At 38.5% G+C, this 23,482-nt stretch overlaps 1 protein-coding gene across 4 annotated transcripts in view; it reads right to left on the bottom strand.

The window, feature by feature from the left end:
* Positions 1-23,482, bottom strand: part of PDGFD (platelet derived growth factor D) — a 147,257-nt gene that overhangs the window by 13,960 nt on the left and 109,815 nt on the right. For 3 of the 4 annotated variants that reach the window (XM_074916394.1, XM_074916405.1, XM_074916384.1), the window contains exons 4-6: positions 18,949-19,008; positions 14,207-14,408; positions 2,337-2,551 (exon numbers count right to left, since the gene is read on the bottom strand). In XM_074916394.1, coding sequence (XP_074772495.1) covers positions 2,337-2,551; positions 14,207-14,408; positions 18,949-19,008 — 477 coding nt within the window. The remainder of the gene's footprint in view (positions 1-2,336; positions 2,552-14,206; positions 14,409-18,948; positions 19,009-23,482) is intronic. The other variant, XM_074916415.1, reaches the window with a different exon arrangement.

Here is a 23,482-nt window from a genome sequence, read left to right as displayed (position 1 = left end):
GCCTGTATCCTTCTAAGAACCAGTGGTCAAAACCCAGTATAAGTACCCCACCAATTCATCCAGGTCATAATATTTGCTGTGTTATTACCTGTTCACCTTGATTTCTGCAGAAGACTGTCATTTGTTTTTCTCCTATCATCACTGTACTAAATAACTGTTTTCCTGAAGCTCTTCACAGTGATTCCCTGCTTGATCTTTAGTCCAAATTCCACCTCTCGTTTCTCCCTCCTCCCCCCACACACCTAGAGTTATATGAATAAATAGTTGATACTACTCATCTTAATACTTGCTGCTTTTCTAAACTGCATTTATGAGTAGTTACACAGGCCTTCTGAAATCCCTCACAGCCTTCTCTGCTGTTAAAGTACGTTATCTCCTGTGCTAGCTGTCGTATTTTCTACTTTTCACCTCCCTCCAGACTGATCATACAGGAAATACCACTTAATCTGTGTGCTGGGGACACCCACAAATATCTATATGTAGTTGCTCATCTCTTCAACCTCTTTGCTTTTTCTCTCTTAACCAGCTTCTAATCCATGTCTGATCTTGTCTGGTCAACTGTTCACTCTCTGAAGGAGGTGCCAGGTCTTTTAGCATTCTTGTACAAAGTTGTGGTGCTGTATATATATTTATTCATACATAAGGCATTCTGAGTACATTTTATCAGTTCATAGTCATCTAGGTGTTTTATACCTATTGAATTTTTTTCCCAATTAAATTTTCTACCCCTGAGATAAGGCTTTCCGCTCTGTAATTACCAGGGTCATCCCCTGCATCTTGTTTAAAATTAGATAAAATATTAACTATTCTCTAGTCCTAGCTGATGTGGAGTATGCTGTATGCTGCAGTTAATTGTGAGGAAAAATCTCTTACCTTGGAAAAGAGTAACCACACTGTTCACAGCTCTGCAAAGGTCTGACCTTCAACATCTTTCCGCTATTGCAGCCCTAAGGTCTCCCAAGTTAATGCCTTTATGGTATGAGCCCACATCACATCCAGATTTAAAGTCCATAAAGTTTATTTTCACTTGAGACTTAAGCCAGGTGGTAAATCAGGCTCTTATAAGAGATATATCAGAAAATAAGTCAGCATGGCATGCAGCTACCTACTTTCAGACAATTGAAAGGATAATACCAAGTAACCTTTCTAGATATGTTCACTTTAGTGAACATTGTTCATGTCTGGTTCAGAAAATACTGACTTAGAGACAAGAATATAGAATGATTTTTCCTTGTTTTTTTTCTCTAAATGTGCTTTGAATTGATTAAAAATAAATATAACAGACTTTGGTTTTATGCAAAATTTTTGCCTTCCTACAGAAATTGCTGAGTGGGAAAAAAGATAAGGCTGAAAGATTCAGCTACTAATAAATCTGGAAGGGAAGAGAGTTTACAAGTGACTTAATTGTTATTTTCAAGCATGGTCATAAGTTTAAAAGTTATAGCACAAACCAAAAGGAAGTGCAGTCAAATGTCTCAAGGAACACATATCTCCAAGTTACTAAAAAGAGTATTTCCAGTGGTATATACATTCATGTTGTATCAGTCCTTTGCTGGGAAAAATCACTCCAACATAAGCCTCATTCTTGCAGCAAAGTTCACTAGGATGCTGTGGTAGCAACCACAGAGGGAGGTGGCAAATGGTCTCTCCAATTTCCTCTAAATTAACTTACCCATCGATACCTGTTAACACCCCTTTCTAACACATATATAACCACTCTCCTCATTCACCACTTGCAAATGCAAATCGCTGGGCAATGTTGTGCCATTAAACACATTAAAATTAAACTTATTTAAAATCAGTCCTTTCTGCAGGTTGACTGTGTGGGTGTGTGTCTCTCTCTGGCTTACTGCAGTGGAAGGTATGAACACTGCTCCATGAGGTACCAAGCTGGTATCTTAGCATGGACAGCAAGAGCAATGCCGTTACCTGTCTAGGCTCCACTCTAATTCTACCTGAACCTGTCTGGAAGCCTAGGCAGATCCTTCACCTCAGGAAGAGTGGCGAACACAGGGGGCATTCACTTAAACTCTCTGGTCTCTCTCAAATTAAAGATAGCATCTTTGCCTATGACACTTCACTACAGTCGGTGATTTCTGCCCATTGATTTTTGCACTGCAGATCCAACATGATACTCAATATAAGCACGATAATAAAACATGATAATGACAATGTAACATGATATAGCGTAATGATAATTATAATATAGCATGATACAGCATGATCAGTATAACATGATAATCAATATAAGCATCGTATGCGGCTCTGAGAAAAGCCTTCAGAATCCATGTAAGCAATAAATTTCCAAAAGTACCAAAGAAAAAGAATTAAAATACCTCATGATATTTTTTCACTGTTTTCCCTGACATGCACGTGCAGGATTTCCAGTTCGAAGTCCCACAGCCACAGTTTCCTCCACAGCGCTGGACAAGGAGGCAGCGGGGGAAGAAAACTACATTTGTCAGCTTCAGTTCCTCCCTTAAATTGACAGAGTAGTTTCTCGGAGTGCAACTGTAACGTTTCACATCATCATTCAACCTGTCCAGGTCAACTGCAATGCATAAGAACTTTCATTAGTAAGGTTTGAGTGGGAGATTACTCTGGTTTATACTGCTCTCCAGGTAGTTAATAACACAAAGTGATGTGACGCTGGTTGGAAAATATATGAAGTATAGCAGTGATTTCTGAACAGATAAACATAAACCCACCAGTTTTAAATCATTACAGATGGCCATCCAGGATCTCATTCTGGTTCCACTGACTTCCATAGCAGAGTTCATGCTGACTATAAAGGTAAATGGAAGGCTTACAATAAAATACTGGCCTGAAAGCTGAAGACTGGTTATTTTATTTGCTTTGTTACTGATCTGTTGGATCCTTGGGTAAGACAGTCCACCACTGCTACTGTCTTCCCTCCTCTGCTTATATCTGGTTTACTTAGATTATGAGGTCATTTTGTTATTACAGGTTTAACTCCTTTTGTCTAATTGCAGGCATACAAAAGGCAAACACTTTAAACAAGGCTCTTCCTGTGGACAGTAGAGAAACATCTTTGGAGACTGATTAATCCCTTCCTCACAAGGGCATTTAGGACAGGTGGCATGACTTGCTTTCTCAAGTTGCCTGTCTATATTGTTTATGGATAGAGTCTAGATAACTCTTTTAGATGGAGAAATCAATCTAAGCAATATTAATTTCAGCTGGTAAATGCTACTATAATAGGCATACAAATAAGTACAATTAAAACAAATGAGCTTCACTGAATACCAGTAGTTGGTTGATGTTTAAATGCCTGGTATCTCTGTGAGATGTGTCATGTAAACAAGTAGTAAAGCCAGCCATAAAAATAACTTACAGACTACCAACTGTGAGTTTAAGTGCTGTTTCTAGCTTTAGCTTGTAAAGCTAAAACAAAACAAAAAAAGCCTCCATAAATACATTTTCCACAGTTGTAACACAGATAAAAGTAGCAAATTTAATGAGTTTTATTTCTGTAGAATTTTCTTGATTTTTTTCCCCCTCCTTTTATGCTGTCATCTTTCCCTTCTTTCCTTTATGCTTTCTTCTTTCACCAGCTAAGTGCTCAAAAGCTCAGTAATTCATTCAGGACTGGAGCACATGTGAACTTGGGTTGAGTTCTCACCCCAAACAGTATTTTCTAATAGAAACATGAACAGGAAAATGGGAATAGCACAAATGAGAATTGAGATAATGGTGTAGTGTTTGTGAACAGATTGGATTTTCATGGGCATGTTTATTAATAGCTCAACACCATCTCTGGTCCTGAGTGGATCTACGCTTGTGCTTTACTATAAAGATGTGAAAACCTCCAACAAAGACACTTAATACCTTCTTTGACACAGTCCTTGTCAACATCACAAAGTAAGTTGTGGAAAACGCTGTGATGTGGAAATATGAACCTTTACATTCTGGCCTGGAGATATTCACAAGGCAGATATGCAAGAGGCAAGGGTACATAACTGTCATGACTGCTATTATAGAAAATCGTAGCAGCTTCACTCTTCTGGCAAGGTGTTATCTTAGTCAATGGGAATTTAGCAGATAAATTGTGATTTTATAGCAATTGTGATACATCTCACCATGAAATCTCAGTGGTTCTCTCCAGAGAGTTAGCATCTTTCCAAAAGAGGCATAGATCATCCTCCTGATATAAGCACAAAATCAATGGGGCTACTGGTATACTCATGCACTGGGAGAAAAATACACTCCAGATGTTCACAGACAGGACTTAGAAGACCAAAGAATATTGATTTCTTTGTTTTAACAGATGATATTTTCTTTTCCGCTGTCATTCTCCAAAGCCACCTCTTCTCAGTGCAGGTTCTCAGGCTAATTCTTCTCACAGGAAAGTGTTCCCCACTCCTCTAAATGTTCTCATCAGGACCTTTGTCATCAGCTTTGCAAGAAAAGAGGTATCTGGCTACTATTCACTTCAGCAAGATTGATGCGAAGGAAAAATTAACTAAAGGAAGAATAAGGCAGAAAATATTCTGCTTTCATGATTAATGAGATTTCTTAGGAAAACCTGGATCATCCACACTCTGGCACTTCATCAATGTAGGGGAATGGATACTGATATGATCAGGCTCCTATTGGGACAAGCTGGCCGTGGTCTAAGATGGCATTTGCTGATGGTTGCATCTCTAGACAGAGTTAGAATAAAACGCTCAAAGGCTAAATTCAGATGTAATTCATCTGTAATTCAGCTGAGGTAATATAGGAAACAAGGCTTCCACTAACAAACTGGTCATTAAAGAGGGCCCCAACCCAGGTCTCATGAACTGACGGCTGTGTCCTGGAGGAGATGTCCAAGGGACTGAACAAAATTTGCTGTATCACAGATTACATTTTCCCTCAGGTTCAATAGTCGTCTTCCCTGCATTGAGCTGATACCTATTATCACTGCTGCATTATCAACACAGAAATGAGTTTTTGTAACGAGACTGGCAGAGAGGCAAAGCACCAGCATTTAAAGGACCGGGGAGGGGGGGCTTTCCTGAGGAGAGCATATTATATCCATCACCGTGTTACACATATTAGCTTCAGTACTTAAGCTGCTCAATTTAAATGGCAAGGGGTGACCTAGCAAAGTGCCTTCACTGGAGAGAAGGCTTTGCTCTCTAGCCTTCAAAAGCCTAGTTTTGATGACTTTCAGAAGTCTTTGCAGAATCTCTTAGGCTGTAGCTGAGTCAGTACTGTGGAGAGCTGTTGACTTGTTTGAAGCATAGGGGGGAATAACCAAATAATTAAGACAATTTTTTTCTCTATGCAGCATGAAAGAATCAGCTGTTTTCAGTGAGGGCTCAAAACCTTCTCTGGACGCATTGTTCAGGAATTCTGAAAACAACCAGTAGCAAAATACATTTTATTTAGTATATCTTTCTATGATGAAGTATATTTGAAAAGACTTATGGGAAATTTTCCAATAGAAAATTGCATTAATTCTCCTTGGTATCATACTCAATGCATGCTGATCCTGACTTATTAGCAGTTTTCAGGACCCCAAATCTCAGAGTTATCAGTTAAAATGTGAATTCTCTGCACTTTACCTATCTCAGGTATCAGAGTCCAGGTTGAAATGGACAAATACAATAGCAAAAAGGTCTTATTTTAGTGATGCTGAAATCATAAAAATAAATAACTTAAAGCAGAGAAGGAAAGACTACCTAAAGGGTTTAAGAGATACATAAGTAATCGTCTATAAAAATTCATGTGGCAGTAAACACCTACGCTCTTTTTGACTCTGTTCTACAGAAATGCAGTGCTTGGTGGGATAAGTTGAACAGCATAATGTCTTCTGTGAACAGAGCATACTGTACTCTGGTAGCATCACACTGACATGCAAGAATTTGCTTTAAACCATAGTTTGCAGCCTCCTAACAAAAGAACACATTTTGCTCTGAACAACTCTCTCTGCTGAAAGCTTCAATATGCATTTTTCCTTGTCTTGGGATTGTTTTACTGTCTGGAGCCAGTTCATTTCCTCATCCATATAACAATGAGATTTTACAGTACAGTCAGTTTCATGCACCACTTCACTGCTGTGACTAAAATGTAACCAAGCCTTGCTTGGCGTGACTAGTGTGAAATCCTGCTGCTTTACTTATCAAGGACTGAAACCACTGGAGTCCTTAATTTAAAACTAGAACTAAAAGGTTCTGTAGACTGGATGCAAATAACTTCAAAGCATTATTACAGAATGTCTGCAACGGAGATTCAATTTAAAGGCAAGGCATACAAAAAAAGATGTAGCAGAGCAGTAATCTGGATACTTGGGATACAGTGTCCCCTCCTTCCCTCTAAATCCTATGCTTAAATCCATCCTCATTTCACATAGCACTATGGCATGTGCTTACCTTGAAACATTGATCTTAAATCAGAGGCAAGCACTGAAATCAGGGACTGCAGCTAATACCATGTCTTATTCAAAAGGGACAGCCTTAAAGACTGGAGAGAAAAACATGTGCTGCTGGTCACTGATTAATTGTAACAAGACAGGCGGTCCATTAGGGATTCTTTTAACACTTTATCTCTTTCAAATTCATACATGTCCCTAAAATTATCATATCTGAACACTTACCTGTTTTTCATACATTAGTCACAGACCAGACCTGAGATGTAAGAGATGGTAGCCACGTTACCAAGATATTCCTATAACACAAATCAAGGCCATTTACAGGCAAAGGAAGAGGGATTGAGGCAGCTTCAGAGCAGTCAGCTTAACCTCAGCCCATGGTAAAACTAAGGGGTAAATCCTCCTGGAAGCAATGTCCAGGCACATGAAAGACAAGAGGGTGACTGGGAACAGACAGAAAAGATTCACCGAGGGCAAATTTTGATGAACCAACCTGAGACTCTGCTATGATGAGACAACCATCTTGCTGGATGAGGTTAAAGCAGCAGAGGCATCTGCTGATTTTTGACAGTGATTGATAGCATCCTTGCAGCAAACTGTTGAGATATAATGGGATAGGTGGACTACAAATTCAGTAGATAACTGGAAAGTCCAAGAGGCTTGAGCAGAATGATCAGCAATTCCAAGTACAACTGGTGTCTGGTTACTAGCAGTGTTCCCCAGGGGGTAATGCTGGGGTCAATACTGCTAAAGATCTTCACTAATGATCTGAACAATGGAACGATGTGAACCCTCAGCACGTTTGCCAGTGACATCACAGTAGGGAAATTTGTCCACATGCTGCAGGACTGTCTTTCAGAAGGACCTCAGCAGGCTGGAGAAATATGCTGGCAAGAACCTCACGAGGTTCAGTGATGACAAAAGGAAATTACTGCATTTGACATCAAATAACCCATGCATCAGTCCAGACTGGAGACATACTGGCTAAGCAGAAGCTTTCCAGATAAAGCCTTGGCATTCTGGTAGATGCAGGTTGAACATGAGTCAACTGTTTGTCTTGCAGTGACAGAGGCTGCACGCTAAGCTGTATTAGGAAGAATGTGGCAGCAGGTTGAGGGAGATGAATAGTCCCCTTCATTCACCTCTTGTGAACCTCCATCTGGAGTACTGTGTCCAGTTTTTAGCTCCCTTCAACAGAAGGATGAACAAACTAGGAGTTCAGTGAAGGGTGACCACGATGGTTAAGGTGCTTGTTCAAAACAGTCACAGTGAGGATGAGGGAACCAGATTTGTTTAGTCTGGAAAGAAGACTAGAGGGGGTTCTAATAACCATCTCCAGCTATCAAAATGGGGCTACAGGAAGGACAGAGCCATTCTCTTCTTGGATGTGCACAGCAAAAACACAAGGTGCAAAAATCACAGCAAGGGACATTTCAGTGAGCTCTAAAGAAAAACTAATCACCATGAGGGTGGTCAAACACTGGGACAACTTATCTAAAGCTTGTGGAATTGCTCTAGTTGGAAATATTGAAAACATAACTAGAGAAGGTCCTAAGTAACCTGATTTAATTTTGAGGTCGGTCCTGAACTGAGCAGAGGTTTGGAAGAGATGATCCAGAGTGTATTTGTAACCAATATATTCTACTGATCTATGATTGATACTAAACTGCCACGATGCCTGTATGTCTGCTGTACTTCCTGAAAGGGTATTGACATCACTATCCATATGGACAGATAAGACTTAGAAGTCTGATTTTGGTCTGTTATGTAGGCAATCTGTTATGAAGGCAATATGGATATGTGGAACCAGATTTCAGCATGACACTCAGCACCAAACTATGTTGATGACAGGCCACATTAAGAAGCATCTGTATGTAGACAAACTATAAGGCCTAGATCCTCAAGGATATTAAAATACCTAACTCTTACTGAAGGGACTTGCTCACATTATTCAGGGAATGGGTACAGAGACTTCCCAGCTACTGAACATCCACCCCTGGTTGTCAAGCAGAAATCTACATCTCCTTGGGTCTTCTGCCAAAGGCATGCAAACCAGTGCCAATTCTGCTAAAATTTCTAAATCTTGTGGCCTTTTTGGTGGCTAAAGACATGTACTCATGAACTTGTTACCTTGCCCTTGTTCATGTTTTGTGCATCAGCAAGGGATGGAACTGCAGTGTGGCTGCAGTATTGTGTGTCAGTGGGGATCCAGAGCTCAGTTCTAGTTTGACTCTCATCCCTTTTCATGTGTGGCTTACAGTTTATAACAAAGATTGTTGTGCTGCTGTTTTAATTTTCACTAAGCTTAAAAAAAATCCTCCTGTAAAGCATGGAATTTCTCAGACCTATGAATGTATTGAACCCTTTCCCCCCAGCATTCATGCTCTGCTAGCATAAAGGTGTATGCCAGGGCTGTGTCAGGAAGAGTAGAAGTACAGTAGAAGCAGTGAAAGACATTCAGAGCAGTGCTGTAGCTGACTGAAGCTATGGCGTGGTTGAACGTGAGTTGGAAAATGCAGTCCCATACATATGCTGAACAGCCACATCTTCCACTCATTAAATCACCTAAACGCACTGATACTGATGAAATTACTCTTCTCCATACCAAATATTGACCAAACCCTGTGGCTTTTAGTCCTCAACACATAAGGTTGATGGTTTTCACTGTTCCACTGCACATGCTTAATGATACCACAATAAGCCCTTTGTTAAATATACGTGAAAACTTTCGGACCTGTCCAAGTCTTTCTCAAGCTGAGGAGAAGATGTTGCAATATGGATTTACTACAGAATCACAATGCTAAGAAAAACATCCTCAATCCAGCAACTATTATTTTAGAGGAATGAGAGATCAGAATTTCAGTGGGATTATAACTGTCCACATGAAACAAGGTTCACAATATATAGGGCTGATATAGACTGGCAAACCAGTTGGGGTATGGGTCAAATAGCAAAAGCAGGCCAAACTATCAGTGGCGTAAATGCACATAACTTCATTGAAATCAATGGAACTGCTTATTCCAGTGATAAATAATATGCTGCAAGTTTTTCTAGAATTTTAAAAAAGGGTTTAATAAAAAAAGATTTCACTTCAGTGACCAACAAAAATCTCATGTAAAGCACAAAGAAAAACCTAGTTTGCCACAGGGTGAGAAGAGTATGGATGTTGATCTGAATTAGATTGTGAAATGAATGAATGTGTGCAGTTTGCATGCAACAGACAACTTGGTTTCCAACTGAAGAAGGGTAGAAGAAATATAAATTTTTTTAAGCACAAGGAAAACTTTAAAGTAGAAGCTATTTGACAAGGTGTTCCATCTACTTGGAATATTCACATTTGCTGTGAAGGAGAGGGCATTCGGCAGTTGTGATGCCTGCACTCCCCGTCAGGTGCACTGAAACTTGCTGGCATCCATCCCAGAACCTTTCAAGGAAGAGTACATGGATGTTCGCAGTATTTTATTGCCACTGTTTGCAAACTCCTGATAAATTACATTCCTGAGTTAAAATTTTACCTTCTTGCGAGACCACTGTAAGTGGTGGCAACTAAAAACTATTGTTAAGGACATGGAGAAACTTGCCTGATCATGGGAACCTGTCTGGCAATGGACAGCAGAAACATTCCATGAAGACTTGTGGTCTCATCTCACTACTCCCCTTCTAGAGAGCGGTGTGGCAATGTCAGCAAGCGTTTATTTATTTAACTTGTAAAGCTGTCATTGCAGACAGGTGTTATTGCAAAAAAGTCCCACCTGATTAATTTCTTCTGATAGCCAAAGGTTTCTTGCATACTATTTCCAAAAAAGAATATGAGCTCAGAGGTGTATGTAGTCTTGTTAATTACCCAAATGTATCTACATGTGTTCCTGCTTCCTAGGTTTATTTGTGAAAAAACCCCAACATCATTCCTTTTTAAAGATGACCCCTTTCTCTAGGTACCATCCCCTAGACATTTGGATCTACTTCTATGATGAGAAACAGTGAACTTTCTCTTTCTCCTTTCTTTCCTCATTTTTACACAAGACATTTCACAGGCAGAGGTCTTTTTTAAAGTCTTTTTCAATGGGATGTAAAACTTCAAAGCGAACAACAAAAGATGAATGCAAACAAGCATGCGGAAAAAGTTAATGGTTGGAACTGTTGGAACTGTTTACAACAGTATCTCTGAGGAGCTCTTCTAATATGATCAGGAAGATACATTGATGCTTTCCAAAATTTAAACTGTAGGATGAAGAGGCTTCTTTCAAACACGTCTAGATGCTCTTTATGACTCTCTAAAAGAACAGAAACCTATTTGTCTAGAAGTTCAACATAATTGTAGAGTATGGCTGTTTTCTTTTTTATATCTGTGTTCTTGCTAAGAGCAGCATTAAATAACCCAATAGCCAGTGATACCCTTTTAGAGATGCTTTATATTTGTAACAGAGAAATTACTATGACATTAAGGTCAGCTACAACATATTTCAGCAATACAGAAAGATAAAGGATATATTTTATTTGGTATGACCTGCTTTTTTCCTAAGAGTCTAGGATAAGCTTAAAGCTGAATATTCATACTTTCAGAGTTTCTAAAATGCTGCAATGGCTAGCAAATATTTTTGAGTGTATTTGCAACTGCTGCAAAGGTTATTTGAAACACCTTGTCATATTTTCATATAGGAGGTGTACACTGTAGTTTATAGCTTATACAAGGCGTCATTTAAGGATTTTGAAAATGTGAATGTGTGTCTTCCCCTTTCTTTTTTGTCCTTCTCTGCCAGTCTGTGTTTCACTGTGATTCTATAGTTAACTTTTACTGGAGCGGTTAACAGCAAATCCCATGGAACATATGTAGAATTAGATTTCAAACTTCATGTGGTTATTAGTGAGACACACCTGATACCAGTATCGCACTTCAACAGCATAAATGAAAAGAAATGCATTTAACTTAATAGAGTTGCATCAGTGTTGTAGAGGTGTGAGATCAGATTTTGTAGATGTAATGAGTTATCATACATATAGATTTAATCACACACTCTCCATCTTTAAGGTTCTTGCAGGAGGTATCCAGTGAGGGATTGACCTGTATATGTGTATATGGATGTGTATAAATACATGATGGGAGGGAGTAAAGATGGAGACAATCTTTGAAAGGACAAGAGATACTAGACTCAAATCGTAACATAGGAAAACTTATTTTAAATGTCAAAATCCCCCAATATTTATCACATGACCCTGTTATCAGAACTGGTATTCAGCAACACCACATCTTAAGCTCAATTTTATGGCACAATTTGGTATGGGCAGAGAGTTGGATAGGAGCAAAATCATTAGTCATTCATTTACACCATTTATATGACTTGTTCTGAAAATGCTGTGAAAGATAGGCAGAGATTACATCAAATTGTTCTTGTCTGCCTCAGGGCTGTTCTAGCTAAGGATAAAAAATAAAATCCAAGCTGGAAGCAGAAAGAGATAGATATCTGAAATAAATGATGATATAATCTATTGCTCTCTTTGCTGCAAGGTTATCCCAGTGCCTATAAACATTCCTCAGAGATCCACAGTGTCTGTGTTTAAAAGCCACCAAGCATTTCTAATTTAAGGACTTGTTAAACCTATTCCATACTTCTGACATCATCCAAGAACAAGCCTTTAATCTTGTCAGAAGTTTATGACTAAATGAAAATTCTTAAGAGAAATTTTTAAGGATTTGATTATGGTGAGGTACTTTTGTCCAGAGGGCTGCTAACAATCAGGGAATTTGGCCTTTAGTTTGAAGACAAAAGAAAAACTGTTATAAAACCTTTTTCTTATTCCTGTAACTAAAACAACAAAAATTCCTATTAAAATAAATCAAGTGTTAAAATAATAACTCTTTTATGTTTTTTTATAGTGCTCTGTAATGCAAGAAGCTAAATGACATTTATATTAAATGGATAAACCTTTATATATATGAATTTTCCTAACACTACCAGATCCGATTGATACCTCTAGCCTACACGATCAACATCAATAAAGCAGAAAATGTTATTTTATATGTCTATATGGTCATTTAAATATACGGGGAACTAGACCAAATATGATCTGAGAATCAAACAAAATCTGGAGAGCAGAATCAGTACAGGATCCAGGTTTCTAATCAGCTTCTATTAAAATCAAAACAGACCCTTTATTTCTTTAGTATACATGTCTATCAGTGCCAAATCCATTCTGGGAATAAGGGACACACAGTTCACGTTTCATAGAACCCTAAATGAGATCCAACTGATCTCAGAAGTGCAGGTAGGTGACGGTTTTCACAAAACATAGGTTGTTGTGGTTGCCTGAAATTTCTGACATGCTAATATAGAACAAAGTAAAAGGGTTCAGTTTTCACTGTATGGGTGCTCAGGCCTTTATGGCAGATTCCTTTGAAGTGCTGAGCTGAAAAACAGAGACGGCCAGTATGTCTGGGAAACTACACCAAGTTGACTGCGCATCTACTAATACACTGGATGCACCCGAGGTCATTCTCCTGTACAAAGGTCAACAACCACGGGACAGCCCACATTCCTACCATTTATCTCTTACTCTCCAAGACAAGGTGACCACATGCAAACTACCTACTAGGAATGGCAGCTGGACTCTGCCAACTCCTGGTTCATGCTCAGAAATAACGAGGGAGAACAACACTTGGTCTAGGCCAAAACTAAGCAGAGACCAGGCTGACAATTTAGCAACATGGTGATTGGACGTCAGGGCCTGGGAACCATCCTCAACACTATTTTTCTTAATACAGATGCAGCCTATCCATCCCTTTTAAGATCAAAGCCTCATCATTTGATGTCAAGTAAGTTACAAAAACAGAATTAAAATCCTTTCTCCCTTCTCAGAACATGCTTAATGTGGGGGGGGAGGTGATTTGGGATGTAAATAAATGGTAGATTGCACAGAATTAGAACTGTCATTTTTGCATTACGGTTTTAAAGTTCTAAAGACGAATGCAAACGAATACATAACTTGGAAATGAAAGACAATATTAACAAGAGACCTCAGATAAAATATTTCACTTCAGATCTTCTGTGAAAACTACAGCAACTGTCATCTTTGAGAACCCTAACAGAGCTCCTAGATCTGTACCTGCACATAAAGGGCAATTTCATCAGGCTCTGCAAGTGCATGGTTACCTGAGAGCACCACTGTCTCTTCTAAATAGTGTTTCTTTATCATTACGGGTTTGTACTGCTAGCTTAACATCCCCTTGCTTTACCATTTGGTGGATGATTTGAACTAACAGGAGGAAACACAAAACATAACCCAGAAATGTGCGCTTTGTTCATTTACAGACAAAGATGTTAAACCATAATAATGTTCCCCGCCAACATAATGAAAAACAGCGAGATGTTCACATCCTAAAAAACCAGCTGCATATACAGGTGTCTGCACCAGATGCTTCCCTAAGCACAATGTGATAAAAGTGATTATTCCTCACTCAACAGAGAACAATCCCTAAGCAGGGTATTTAAAGAAGGATGATAGTGCAGGTAATTAGGAGCCCCATGCCTTACACACAAACAATGTTTAAGAGGGTGAAGCTAAGAACCATCTGTCCTTTACACATGGGCCTAGGTTTTTATTTTTGAATTCATCACAACAATGGTCAGTTGTCAGTCTGATTTCTCAGGCAAGACTCTACTCAGAAAAATATTAAGGATTAAGTGACTTACCTCTGGTTTTAACAGGTGGTACCTTCCCTGTGACTTCCTGACACAGGCACAGGAATCTAATACCTGATCAATGGGCATTTCTATGAGGAGTGAAGGAATATCCTGGTCTTGCCCCAAAGTATGTATATAGTGTCATTCCTACCTTTGGACTTCCTGTCATGGTAGCTCCTGCCTCGATAATGGTGGCCACTGTCTGTGTACAAATTCTCAAGATCTTCTTGCCAGGAGTCTGGGTTAAAGTGTTTGAGCAGATCCTCCACCGTGTCAAATGCAGCAATGGTCTGATCCAGTGCTTCTGCTGTGAGCGTAGGGTCAGTCACTGATGGAGAGGGATAGGATACCCCCTAAGAGTGACATACATCTCAGTGTACTTGGAATAAATTACGGCACCACTTAAAACAATAGAAAACAGTTACTGAGGAACTTGTCTCATTATTGACTGAAACAGCTACTTTGGGCCATCTTCTGAAGTTCTTAACTGGGCCAGGCTTTGTTATACTTATATTTTCCTTTTGCAGGGAGAAGAGACACCACAAAACTCCCAAGTAAATCCCAGAGGAGATGCAATGCATGGAAACAGTTCCACTGCTGGACTGTCAACATGCACACTCACTCCTCAAAGGGGATAATGGTTTGCACATATACAAAGATGTAACAGAAATGTCTTTTGAAACCACTGTGATGGCCATGACCACAGATCAGAGGTGCCTTGTAGTGCTGGAGTGGTGCCTTCAGAGCTCCACCAGCTCTATCGGTACATCCATAATAAGCATATCAGAAACCACAGCACAAAAAGATTAAGACAACAAATCCACTAGACTGTCTTTCTTTCCCTGGCCAGTTTGGACAACAAATTTGTCTTGGTTTAAGACTTGAAAAGATGGCCCTTTATTCCCAAGAACTAAATGTATTATGAAACACCAATGAATGCCAATTCTCCCACCCTTTTACAAAAAATACAACTTACTGAGCAAATGAGAAAAAACATGATATTTGGATCTCAGCAATGTAACAGTGAATATTGGGATTACCAACACAGTCATATCCTCACAATTGTATCATAATACCACATGAAATACTACTTCCCACCAGGAAGGGCAAAGTACCATTCTCTGAGCATATTTGGTTTCCACTGAACTTGTGTCACAATGTGACTTTGACAGAAAGATTGTAGCAATTTCATTTTTACTGGAGAAGACTTTAAAAATTTTTAATAATTGTTATTTAGAATCACAATACTCAGTACCCTGGTATCACTTTTTCCCTTGTCCAAGCACAAAGCCTGATAGTATGTGTAAAATATGTGCAAGAAAAAATATAAATGTAGATCTGTTACTTTCTGAAGGACCACAATCAAAGTACCTGCTTTTGTCCAACAAGAAGTGCAATATATCACGAGTTGTTGGGAATTTGGTTTTATAAGTTAAAACATCGGGGGAAAAACCCTAGAAACCCTCTTCTCTCACAAAAACCCAGCTCTGAAGTAATGTAGCAGAAATATAACTATTAAAATTAATGGCTTCCCAAAATAATTTTTTTGCTTCATCTTCCAAGTAAATGCATATGTTAAAGTATTAATCCTTATGATTAACTTCACTCAGTTGAGTAGTAATTGAAAGGTCAATTAATTTGAGTAAAGTTACTCACTTTTTTGCAGGACTGTGTGCTTCAATGCTTATTAAAATAGTTTCAAAGTATATGTGTCTTCTAAAGAAAGCATTTGTCTTTAATGGTGAGTGATATCACAAAAGTAACAATATTTGATATTTTACTGTATATGTTTGCTAAAAGTACAGACAGTCCAAATTATTAAAAAGGAGAAAGAGAAGAAATAAAGAACATTACAATAGGGTGGTCAAGAAAGCACAGCTACGCTTGACTGCTTATCACCAACAGCACAAAAAGTTTCAGAGGGCCCACTTGTGACTGCAATGCCTCTACAATGCAGTGCTAAATAAGACACAGTGCAGATGGCTGTAAAAATTCATGACTCACTAAAAGAGAAGGCATACCTCAGAGCACCCCTCCTGACTTCTAAGTGGCTTGGAATAGAGACCATCAGAGAGACAGGAGCCCCAGGAATTGAAAAGCTCACGCCAGCAAAGTGAACACAGCATTGTTATCTAAAACAATGCTGCAGGAGAGACTGTGCTGTGGGCAGGCATCATGCAGTGTGCTAATACTGTCTTTGAGGTTACAAAAGGAAAAAGCACACAAATGCTACTTGCTTACTGAAGAGAACTCTGTGGAGCTCATGGCTCATCTGTGACTGAAGCCCAACAGAAAAATGTCAGTCCCCGACTACCTTTCAAAAGTGAGGGAGATGATGCAAGGATGCTGAAGAAACAGCAACATAAAAACCAGGCCACAAGTGTGTGGCTCAGACGATGCAAGAGTCTTTTTCACGTGTTCAACTGTGCATTTCATTACAGAACTGCAGGTCAGGCTGTGAATTTGCAGGGCATTTCAAACTCATACAGGCAGCAGGGATTCCCCATTTTCTTTCATATAAAATCTCCTACTCAAAAGATTTGAGCAACCTCGTTCACACAGAGGAGAAAGCTTAACTTTTTCTCAGTGACAGCCAAGTCAAAAGGAATTATTTCAACAGCTCAGATAACCTATTGGCAGTGACATCATGTGACAGGCCCAAAAGCAACTTCAAAGCTGCCAACCCAACTGCCTCTCTTTTGTCATGCCAAGAACGAGGCGCTAGTTTTAGAAGAGCTTGTGCTAGTCATAATCTGGTTTCTGAGATCATATCCAAAGAGAGGTCAAGAGGAGGAGTGAAATGCAAGAAGCAATGAAGAGCAAAGATTTTACACATTATGTACCTCTTCTACATTTCTAAAAAGCACTGAATTATTTTTAATTTCATGGGACACAAAGGCATCTTTTTTTGTCAGTGCTCTTAATTTCTGTTCCTCCATTCTTTCCTGTTTTCTATCAGTATGTGAAGCTGACAGGCAGTTCAGTGTGCACCAGTTGTTTGATGGTTATAACATTACTTCACAAATAATGGAAACTAACTTAATAAGGAGTGATTTTATTTCTTTTCTTTTTTTTTTTTTTTTCTTTTTTCTGGATTTGCCATGCTGGGTTAACGGCAGAAATATTGGTTTTTGCTTTCTGAGACAAAAAAAACACCAAAATATGACTCTGTGATACGACATCAGACAAGGAAGAAAGAATTTGCTCACTCTCAAATTTTCATTCTGAGAATTGTAATGTACCCAGATCCTAAAATGAGTCTTTGGGTTGCCTGTGGGTTTAAGGGGCAAAACTTGGATCTGCCATGCTAACAGAACATCAGCAGGGAGTATCAGTAGGACAGTATGCCACCTTGTAAGCAACTAGAAAGTCTGTTTGTCCTTCTGCCCTTCAGGCCCACAACAGAATCCCTGAAAAATTCCAATGTCAGACTTTTTCCATGGCGCCTTTGGGAAAAAATTATTCAATGTCTCTACCTTATTTTCCCTGATGATAAGAAAGGGCTAGTGGGTTCAATGCGCTCCCAGTGGAAGAAGGTATATTCTACTAGAGAAGGGATGGCATGGGAAAAACAGCGAAACTGGGGTTCTGCTTCTGGTTTAACTGTAGGTTTCCATGTGACCTTGGCCATCAGCTTGCTACCTCTAATATTTGTACTGAACTTCCCTACCTGTAACACACTAATAACAACTTTTCAGAAACAAATAGATGTGAAAGATAAATAAAGTTTTTTTTCAATATGAAAAGAATATTGGATTATTGTTTGGTGTATTCTGCATCTTACAACGTTAAGGATAACTAACATGGCATTTACCATATACTTGATATTATTTTCATAGTCACCTGATGAGGGAGCCCTAAGCTTACATTTTCAAACATCAGTTTACCATATTTTTAAACAAAATATTCTATCACATAGATTATTTTTCCCAACCCTATATTAGAATGAAAAATGGGGTTTATGTCTTCCAGTAAAACAGTGTTTTAGCATCTCCTTGTCACATTGAGTAGATCTCAGCCTTGCTAACATTACTGCTCAGGACTTTCAGCACCATTAGTTCAAGGCTTTCAATGCATCATATCATGAAGGACAAGTGTCATTTGCAAGCTCAAGAGTAAACATGGGGGAGATTAGCTTCTAATTGGCTTCCTCTTCTAATTTTAGCAATACAGAATTTTCTCTCTACTTCCTTTCTGGCTTGGACACTAATGAGTAGAATGTGTTTTAAGAGGAGTTTACAAGAGCTGTGACATGGTGCCGACCAGCACAGAAGAGAACTGCCCGTATTACGAATTCTGATGCTACATTGTCATTCCTCAGTATTTAATTTGGGAAATGAAGGAGGGGACAGATTTTTGGCCACTGACACAAATAAAATATAAGGAAGAGAAAAATAAAATTTTACACTGGATTACTTGTTCTCTTTTCTTTTTTTTTTTTTTTTTTCCAGAGTTGAATTTCACTGCTGAATATGGAGACTTCAGATAGAACGTTGTATTACACACTTTTAAAAAGCCTCAGTATTGACAGTGAAAAGTTAGATCAATTTTCCTGCTAGCCTGTTTTAAGTACATTCTTTGATTTAGGTCAAGACATTCTGCAAATTAAAATTTTAAGGAGTTTATATCTTGTATTTTCATCTTGGTAGGATGAGTTTGAAAGCAAGGGTTTCCCAACGGCTATCTCATGTGGTAACAACAGCTGATGGCATATCCTGAATCTTTTCTTCTTAAAAACACACTGGTTGATTCCAGTATGAGTTGGAGAAATAGTTATTTCATCCTCTGCCAAAGGTGAATACATGGTTTGTCTGTGCAGGTGCCATTTTAGGGAGTTGGATTCAAGTCATCCTATCTATCCATCCATGGGCAAAATAGTAACAAATTACTTACTGAGACAGAGCTTGTGACTGACTCCCAGTTGGTTTCTGAGGCTGCATGCTGGAAATCATCCTAAGGGGAAAAACCCACAGGAAAAATCACCATTAAGGCAATGTCCTAAATTAACTGCAGAACCTAAAAATGTCTCAGCATTCAACATCTGCCATCTTTTTTCAACCCTCTTTAGTGCAAGAGGCCCTATCATGTGTCATTTCTAAATAATGTTACTTACATTCAGGTTTTTCCCTTTACATTATATTTATTAATATTTTACACATATACTTACTATTTATAAACTAGCTCCTTTTGACCTTGCTGGAGCAAGAATAGATATTATTTGTAATATGATATATGCTACTTTGCATAGCAAAACCTAATCTGGTCAAGGCCATTATATTTATCTTCCAACATAAACTCCACCTCTGTATGTCTACAATCAAATGCTGTTCCCCAAACTGATCCATTCCAGAAAGAATATGGACATGCTAATACCTTGGTACTACTTAGCCAAGGTGAGAATCAGGATAATCTAATCCGTTTGCAATGTAGTCCTAACAGGGCTGTACTGGCTTTGGTGCTTGTGCTGAACAGGATTCACTCATCTGTGCAAAGCACTGAATGGCACTATGACCTTTACAACAAAGAACACAGCCACTGTGCATTCACATTGGAAGTTTCACTGCACAGATCCTCTGGGTATCTATGATTAATCTGGGAACAGGGATGGGATATATCTCATCTACCTCTGGATATCTACAAAACAAACATCTAATCTAGTCACTCTTCTTTCTATTTACAGTCAACTAAACCTAGCATTTTTAGGGTGCAAATCATCTGATCTATTTTAGAAGCTTAATTTAAGATGACTTTGCATCCAAAAATGCTTTTTTCTTCCATTGTCTATAAAGGGAGCCTGTGAGGACTAGATTAGATACAGATGTCAAAATTGTAGATACTGACACGTGGTTACCTGAATCCCAATCCACTTGTCTGACCAGTGATGGGCAATCATTACTTAAATAATAAAGAAATAATTTCTGTAATCTTTTGGCAGTCTTACTCATTTCTAATTGGAATAATTAAACCATGAAAAATGGAAAAAAAAGGCAGCATTGCAGAATGGTTACTAAACACACACATGCAGTGAATAGCTAATGATCAGCGTGAATGGGCAGGTAAAGAAAGTGAACTGAAGTGACAGCATAACAAGATTTTAATTTCTAATAACAGAATTTACAATGAAAATATTTAAAGAAGATGGACCAATGCCTAGGCTCACCGTTTGACACTGACTCAGTATCTGCTATGCATTTTTTAAGTTGGCAACTGAAAGGAAAAATGGAAGGGCAGCTGCTCAGCTGACGCTCTCTAGACTCAATGCTGCATTGGAGCATACATATTTTTAGGAATGGAAAACAGAAAATTGATCATATAATCTGCTAATACATTAATAAAATTCTCCTTCAGTCAGGAAGGAACAGAGCTGATTTCAGATCCACACTCAATATACATGGTATTTTAATGCTTTTCATTTGCTACAGAAAAATATCCAAATCATCTCAAAAGTCACAAGATAGTTTATTCAATATTGTTACTGCTTCTTCTTCCTTAAAATGTTCCTTTCTCCCAAATCTGAGGCAGCAAAATTGTAGTGATTTCTTCAGTACATAAAATTAGTAGAAGTTAAGAATCCCCATCACACTATAGTGTTGCTAAGTGACCACTGAAACTTCAGGCTCTTAAAATGTTAATAATTATAGGAATACAAAAGCAAAACATTATTGGTGAAATTTTTAATGCAGATTTTTTTTTAATTAACAGTAAAGAGATCTGCAAACGCTATGATCAGGTCATGAATAATTCAGGATCATTGGGCTACCTTGGCCACATTCTCTATACATTTGGTTGCCCAGTTATTGACAAGCCATGATTTAAATTACATAAAAATGGATTTTAAAAGCTCATGGATCCTCTGGTTACGGTTGCCAGTTGCAAAACTTGGAAATCATTTCCCCTCTGTCATTAGCTTCCATTTAGCACTTCCAGAAAAAAAGTGGCATTGAGTTCTGAGGCATTATTTTAAAACAGGAACAATCTGCCTCATTGAATGTTTGGAGAAGACCGCAGACAAGGAATAATTTTGTGTTCGAAGTGACGGTCCCCTTGTGTTATCTAATTGTAGATATCAAAACTGTTTCTTTATTCTATGATTCTTTGAGATGGTTGATGCCAGGAAACCCCTCCAAAACCCTGAGATAGACATGTGTACCACCTGCTTCTTGGATCTCAAACCTGATGACTGCACATTTTGACTCTGATTATATTTCATCTGCATAAACTATTCACAATTATATGGCTTTGTTCCACCATCACTCAAGGCAGCTGCAGTCATTCTTGGCTTCTCAGAGCTTTCAACCTCTACAGTTTGAAGATTATTATCTACAGCTTCTGCTTGCAGCTATTTCAAGTAATAATATCAAAGTGGTTCTCATCATTACAAAACCCTCTCTTACTTTCTCACCATTGTCCCTTGCAGAACCTGAAGGACAAATCTATTTTCAGTGATATCTATTTTACTCATACTATCTTCTTTACATGAATTTGCATAGGATCACTTGGCTATTGTTTTCTTCATTACTTAAAATTACATTAAAACTTCTGGTTAAAAAATAAAAAAAACACATCTTTTTCAACTGAATACTGGAAAAACAAGGTGGCAATAATTTGACTACATCACCCTGACAACAATGTTTTTATTTTTGTGTGTCATGGTAACGTAACAACATCACATGAGACTTCAGCAAAGCATTGCATTAACTGTTCTACAAGCAGTAAAAATATAGGGAAAACAGGGCTACCAAATCACCTTCTGATAGCAACCACTTTTATTGAATTTATTTTATTCCATACCTCAACTTCCAAAATTACACCTCAACAAGACAAATCCTGAGTCAGTCCTTAGAGTTAAACATGTACGGACATTGATAAATTGTTCTTGGCTGTGTTTCAAAGATAAGCTTCTCTCTCTCCTTTGCAGACTGACTTCATCTATAGCCTGTCTCCCACCACTGATCTCCAATAAGTGACAAAATAATGGGGAACGGTCTTTGTTTCACCTAGGGCTTTCACACATGGAGATCATGAGGCAAAATCACTGCTATCAAGGACATATTAGACTGCAGAGCCAGATAGCACTGGTTGCTGAGGAGGATGATTTGCATCCTGGGGTCCATGACCTGCAGCAGCACAGGCTCTGCTGGGCTTAAGCCGTGGGGTTTGGTAAGGCAGCAGAAATAGGGAGATATCAGAAAGACACCAGGGATGAGGCTGGGAAACTTGCCAATTTGAGAAGCATGTTGTCTGTGTCTTATGTTGCTGTACCACAGATATGGCAAAACATGTGAGTCCTCCCTGCCATGCTGAATTACTGCCTCAAATTAAAAGCAAAAAACACTTTCTAACTTTTCTGTGATTCTTCATTTTTTACATACTTCAGCACTGTAGGCCAGCCTTTTGTCATTTAGGTGCTTGACATCTATGAGGCCTGATCCCTGGGATAGGCAATAATCACCACAGGACAGGCAAAAGACACGAGCAGCAATGTCCAGTGAAAAGAAGCAGCCCCACATCTCTATAAACTCCTCTCTAAACTCTTTCTCTTAATCTGCAGCTCTGTGAGGTGATTGAATTATGTTTGGTAAAATACTGTTTATCTCCCAGAACAACTATCAACTGTGGCTAGTAAAAGATGAGATGATGCTCTTTGCTTCAAGGAGTGGGACATGTTCACAAAATAGTTGTGGTTAAGAAAAGCCCAGACAGCATCCTACACTGATGTTTAGGGCCTACTGGTTTAATGACATCCTCTCCTGAAGGAGCAACCTTCTCTGTTGTGACCTTGTCATGGGAGTGGGAGAGAAGTGAGGGGGGAAAGGTAAAAATGCAGGCATGTTCTTGGGGCAAGGAAACAGGAGAAAGAGGGAGAAAGAAACAAACTAAGGAAAAATTAACACAGAGAAGCTGAAAGTGTTGGGCTTTGTCTGTGCTCACCTCATTTGTGGTATTTAGACTCCATAGCTATAAACTATATAAAAGAGAAGCAGTTTCTAGAAATTTGCAGAAGAACAGGGCTAAGGGATTTACTGAAGCACAAAGCAGATTCTGCAAAACCAAATCAGAGGTTAAATGGGGCATGTTCAAAGAAGTCCAGTACAGAAACAAAAAGAAGTCAGGATCTCACTGAAACATAAGAATTAGGACTAGGACAGTGCGAAGGTCTCTAAGGAAAACTCAGGGTAAATTACAACTCAAAGAAAGACATTCAATTATCCTAACATTTAAATTAATAAAAAGAAACTCAATGATAGCTATTTTGAACAATAGTCACCATGTATCTATTGCATCCAGAGATGTTTTCAGAGAGGTAGCTGATAAGCAGATAAACTTCTAGTTAGTCATAATAAATAATAATCTGGAAACAAGGTCTTTTTTTTTTTTTTTTTTTCTATATAAAAGCAATAGTACCAATATTTTCTCTGGTCATTGT

Source organism: Athene noctua, chromosome 1 (assembly GCF_965140245.1).
Source record: "Athene noctua chromosome 1, bAthNoc1.hap1.1, whole genome shotgun sequence".
NCBI lineage: Eukaryota > Metazoa > Chordata > Aves > Strigiformes > Strigidae > Athene > Athene noctua.
This window is presented reverse-complemented; position numbering and strand designations above follow the sequence as displayed.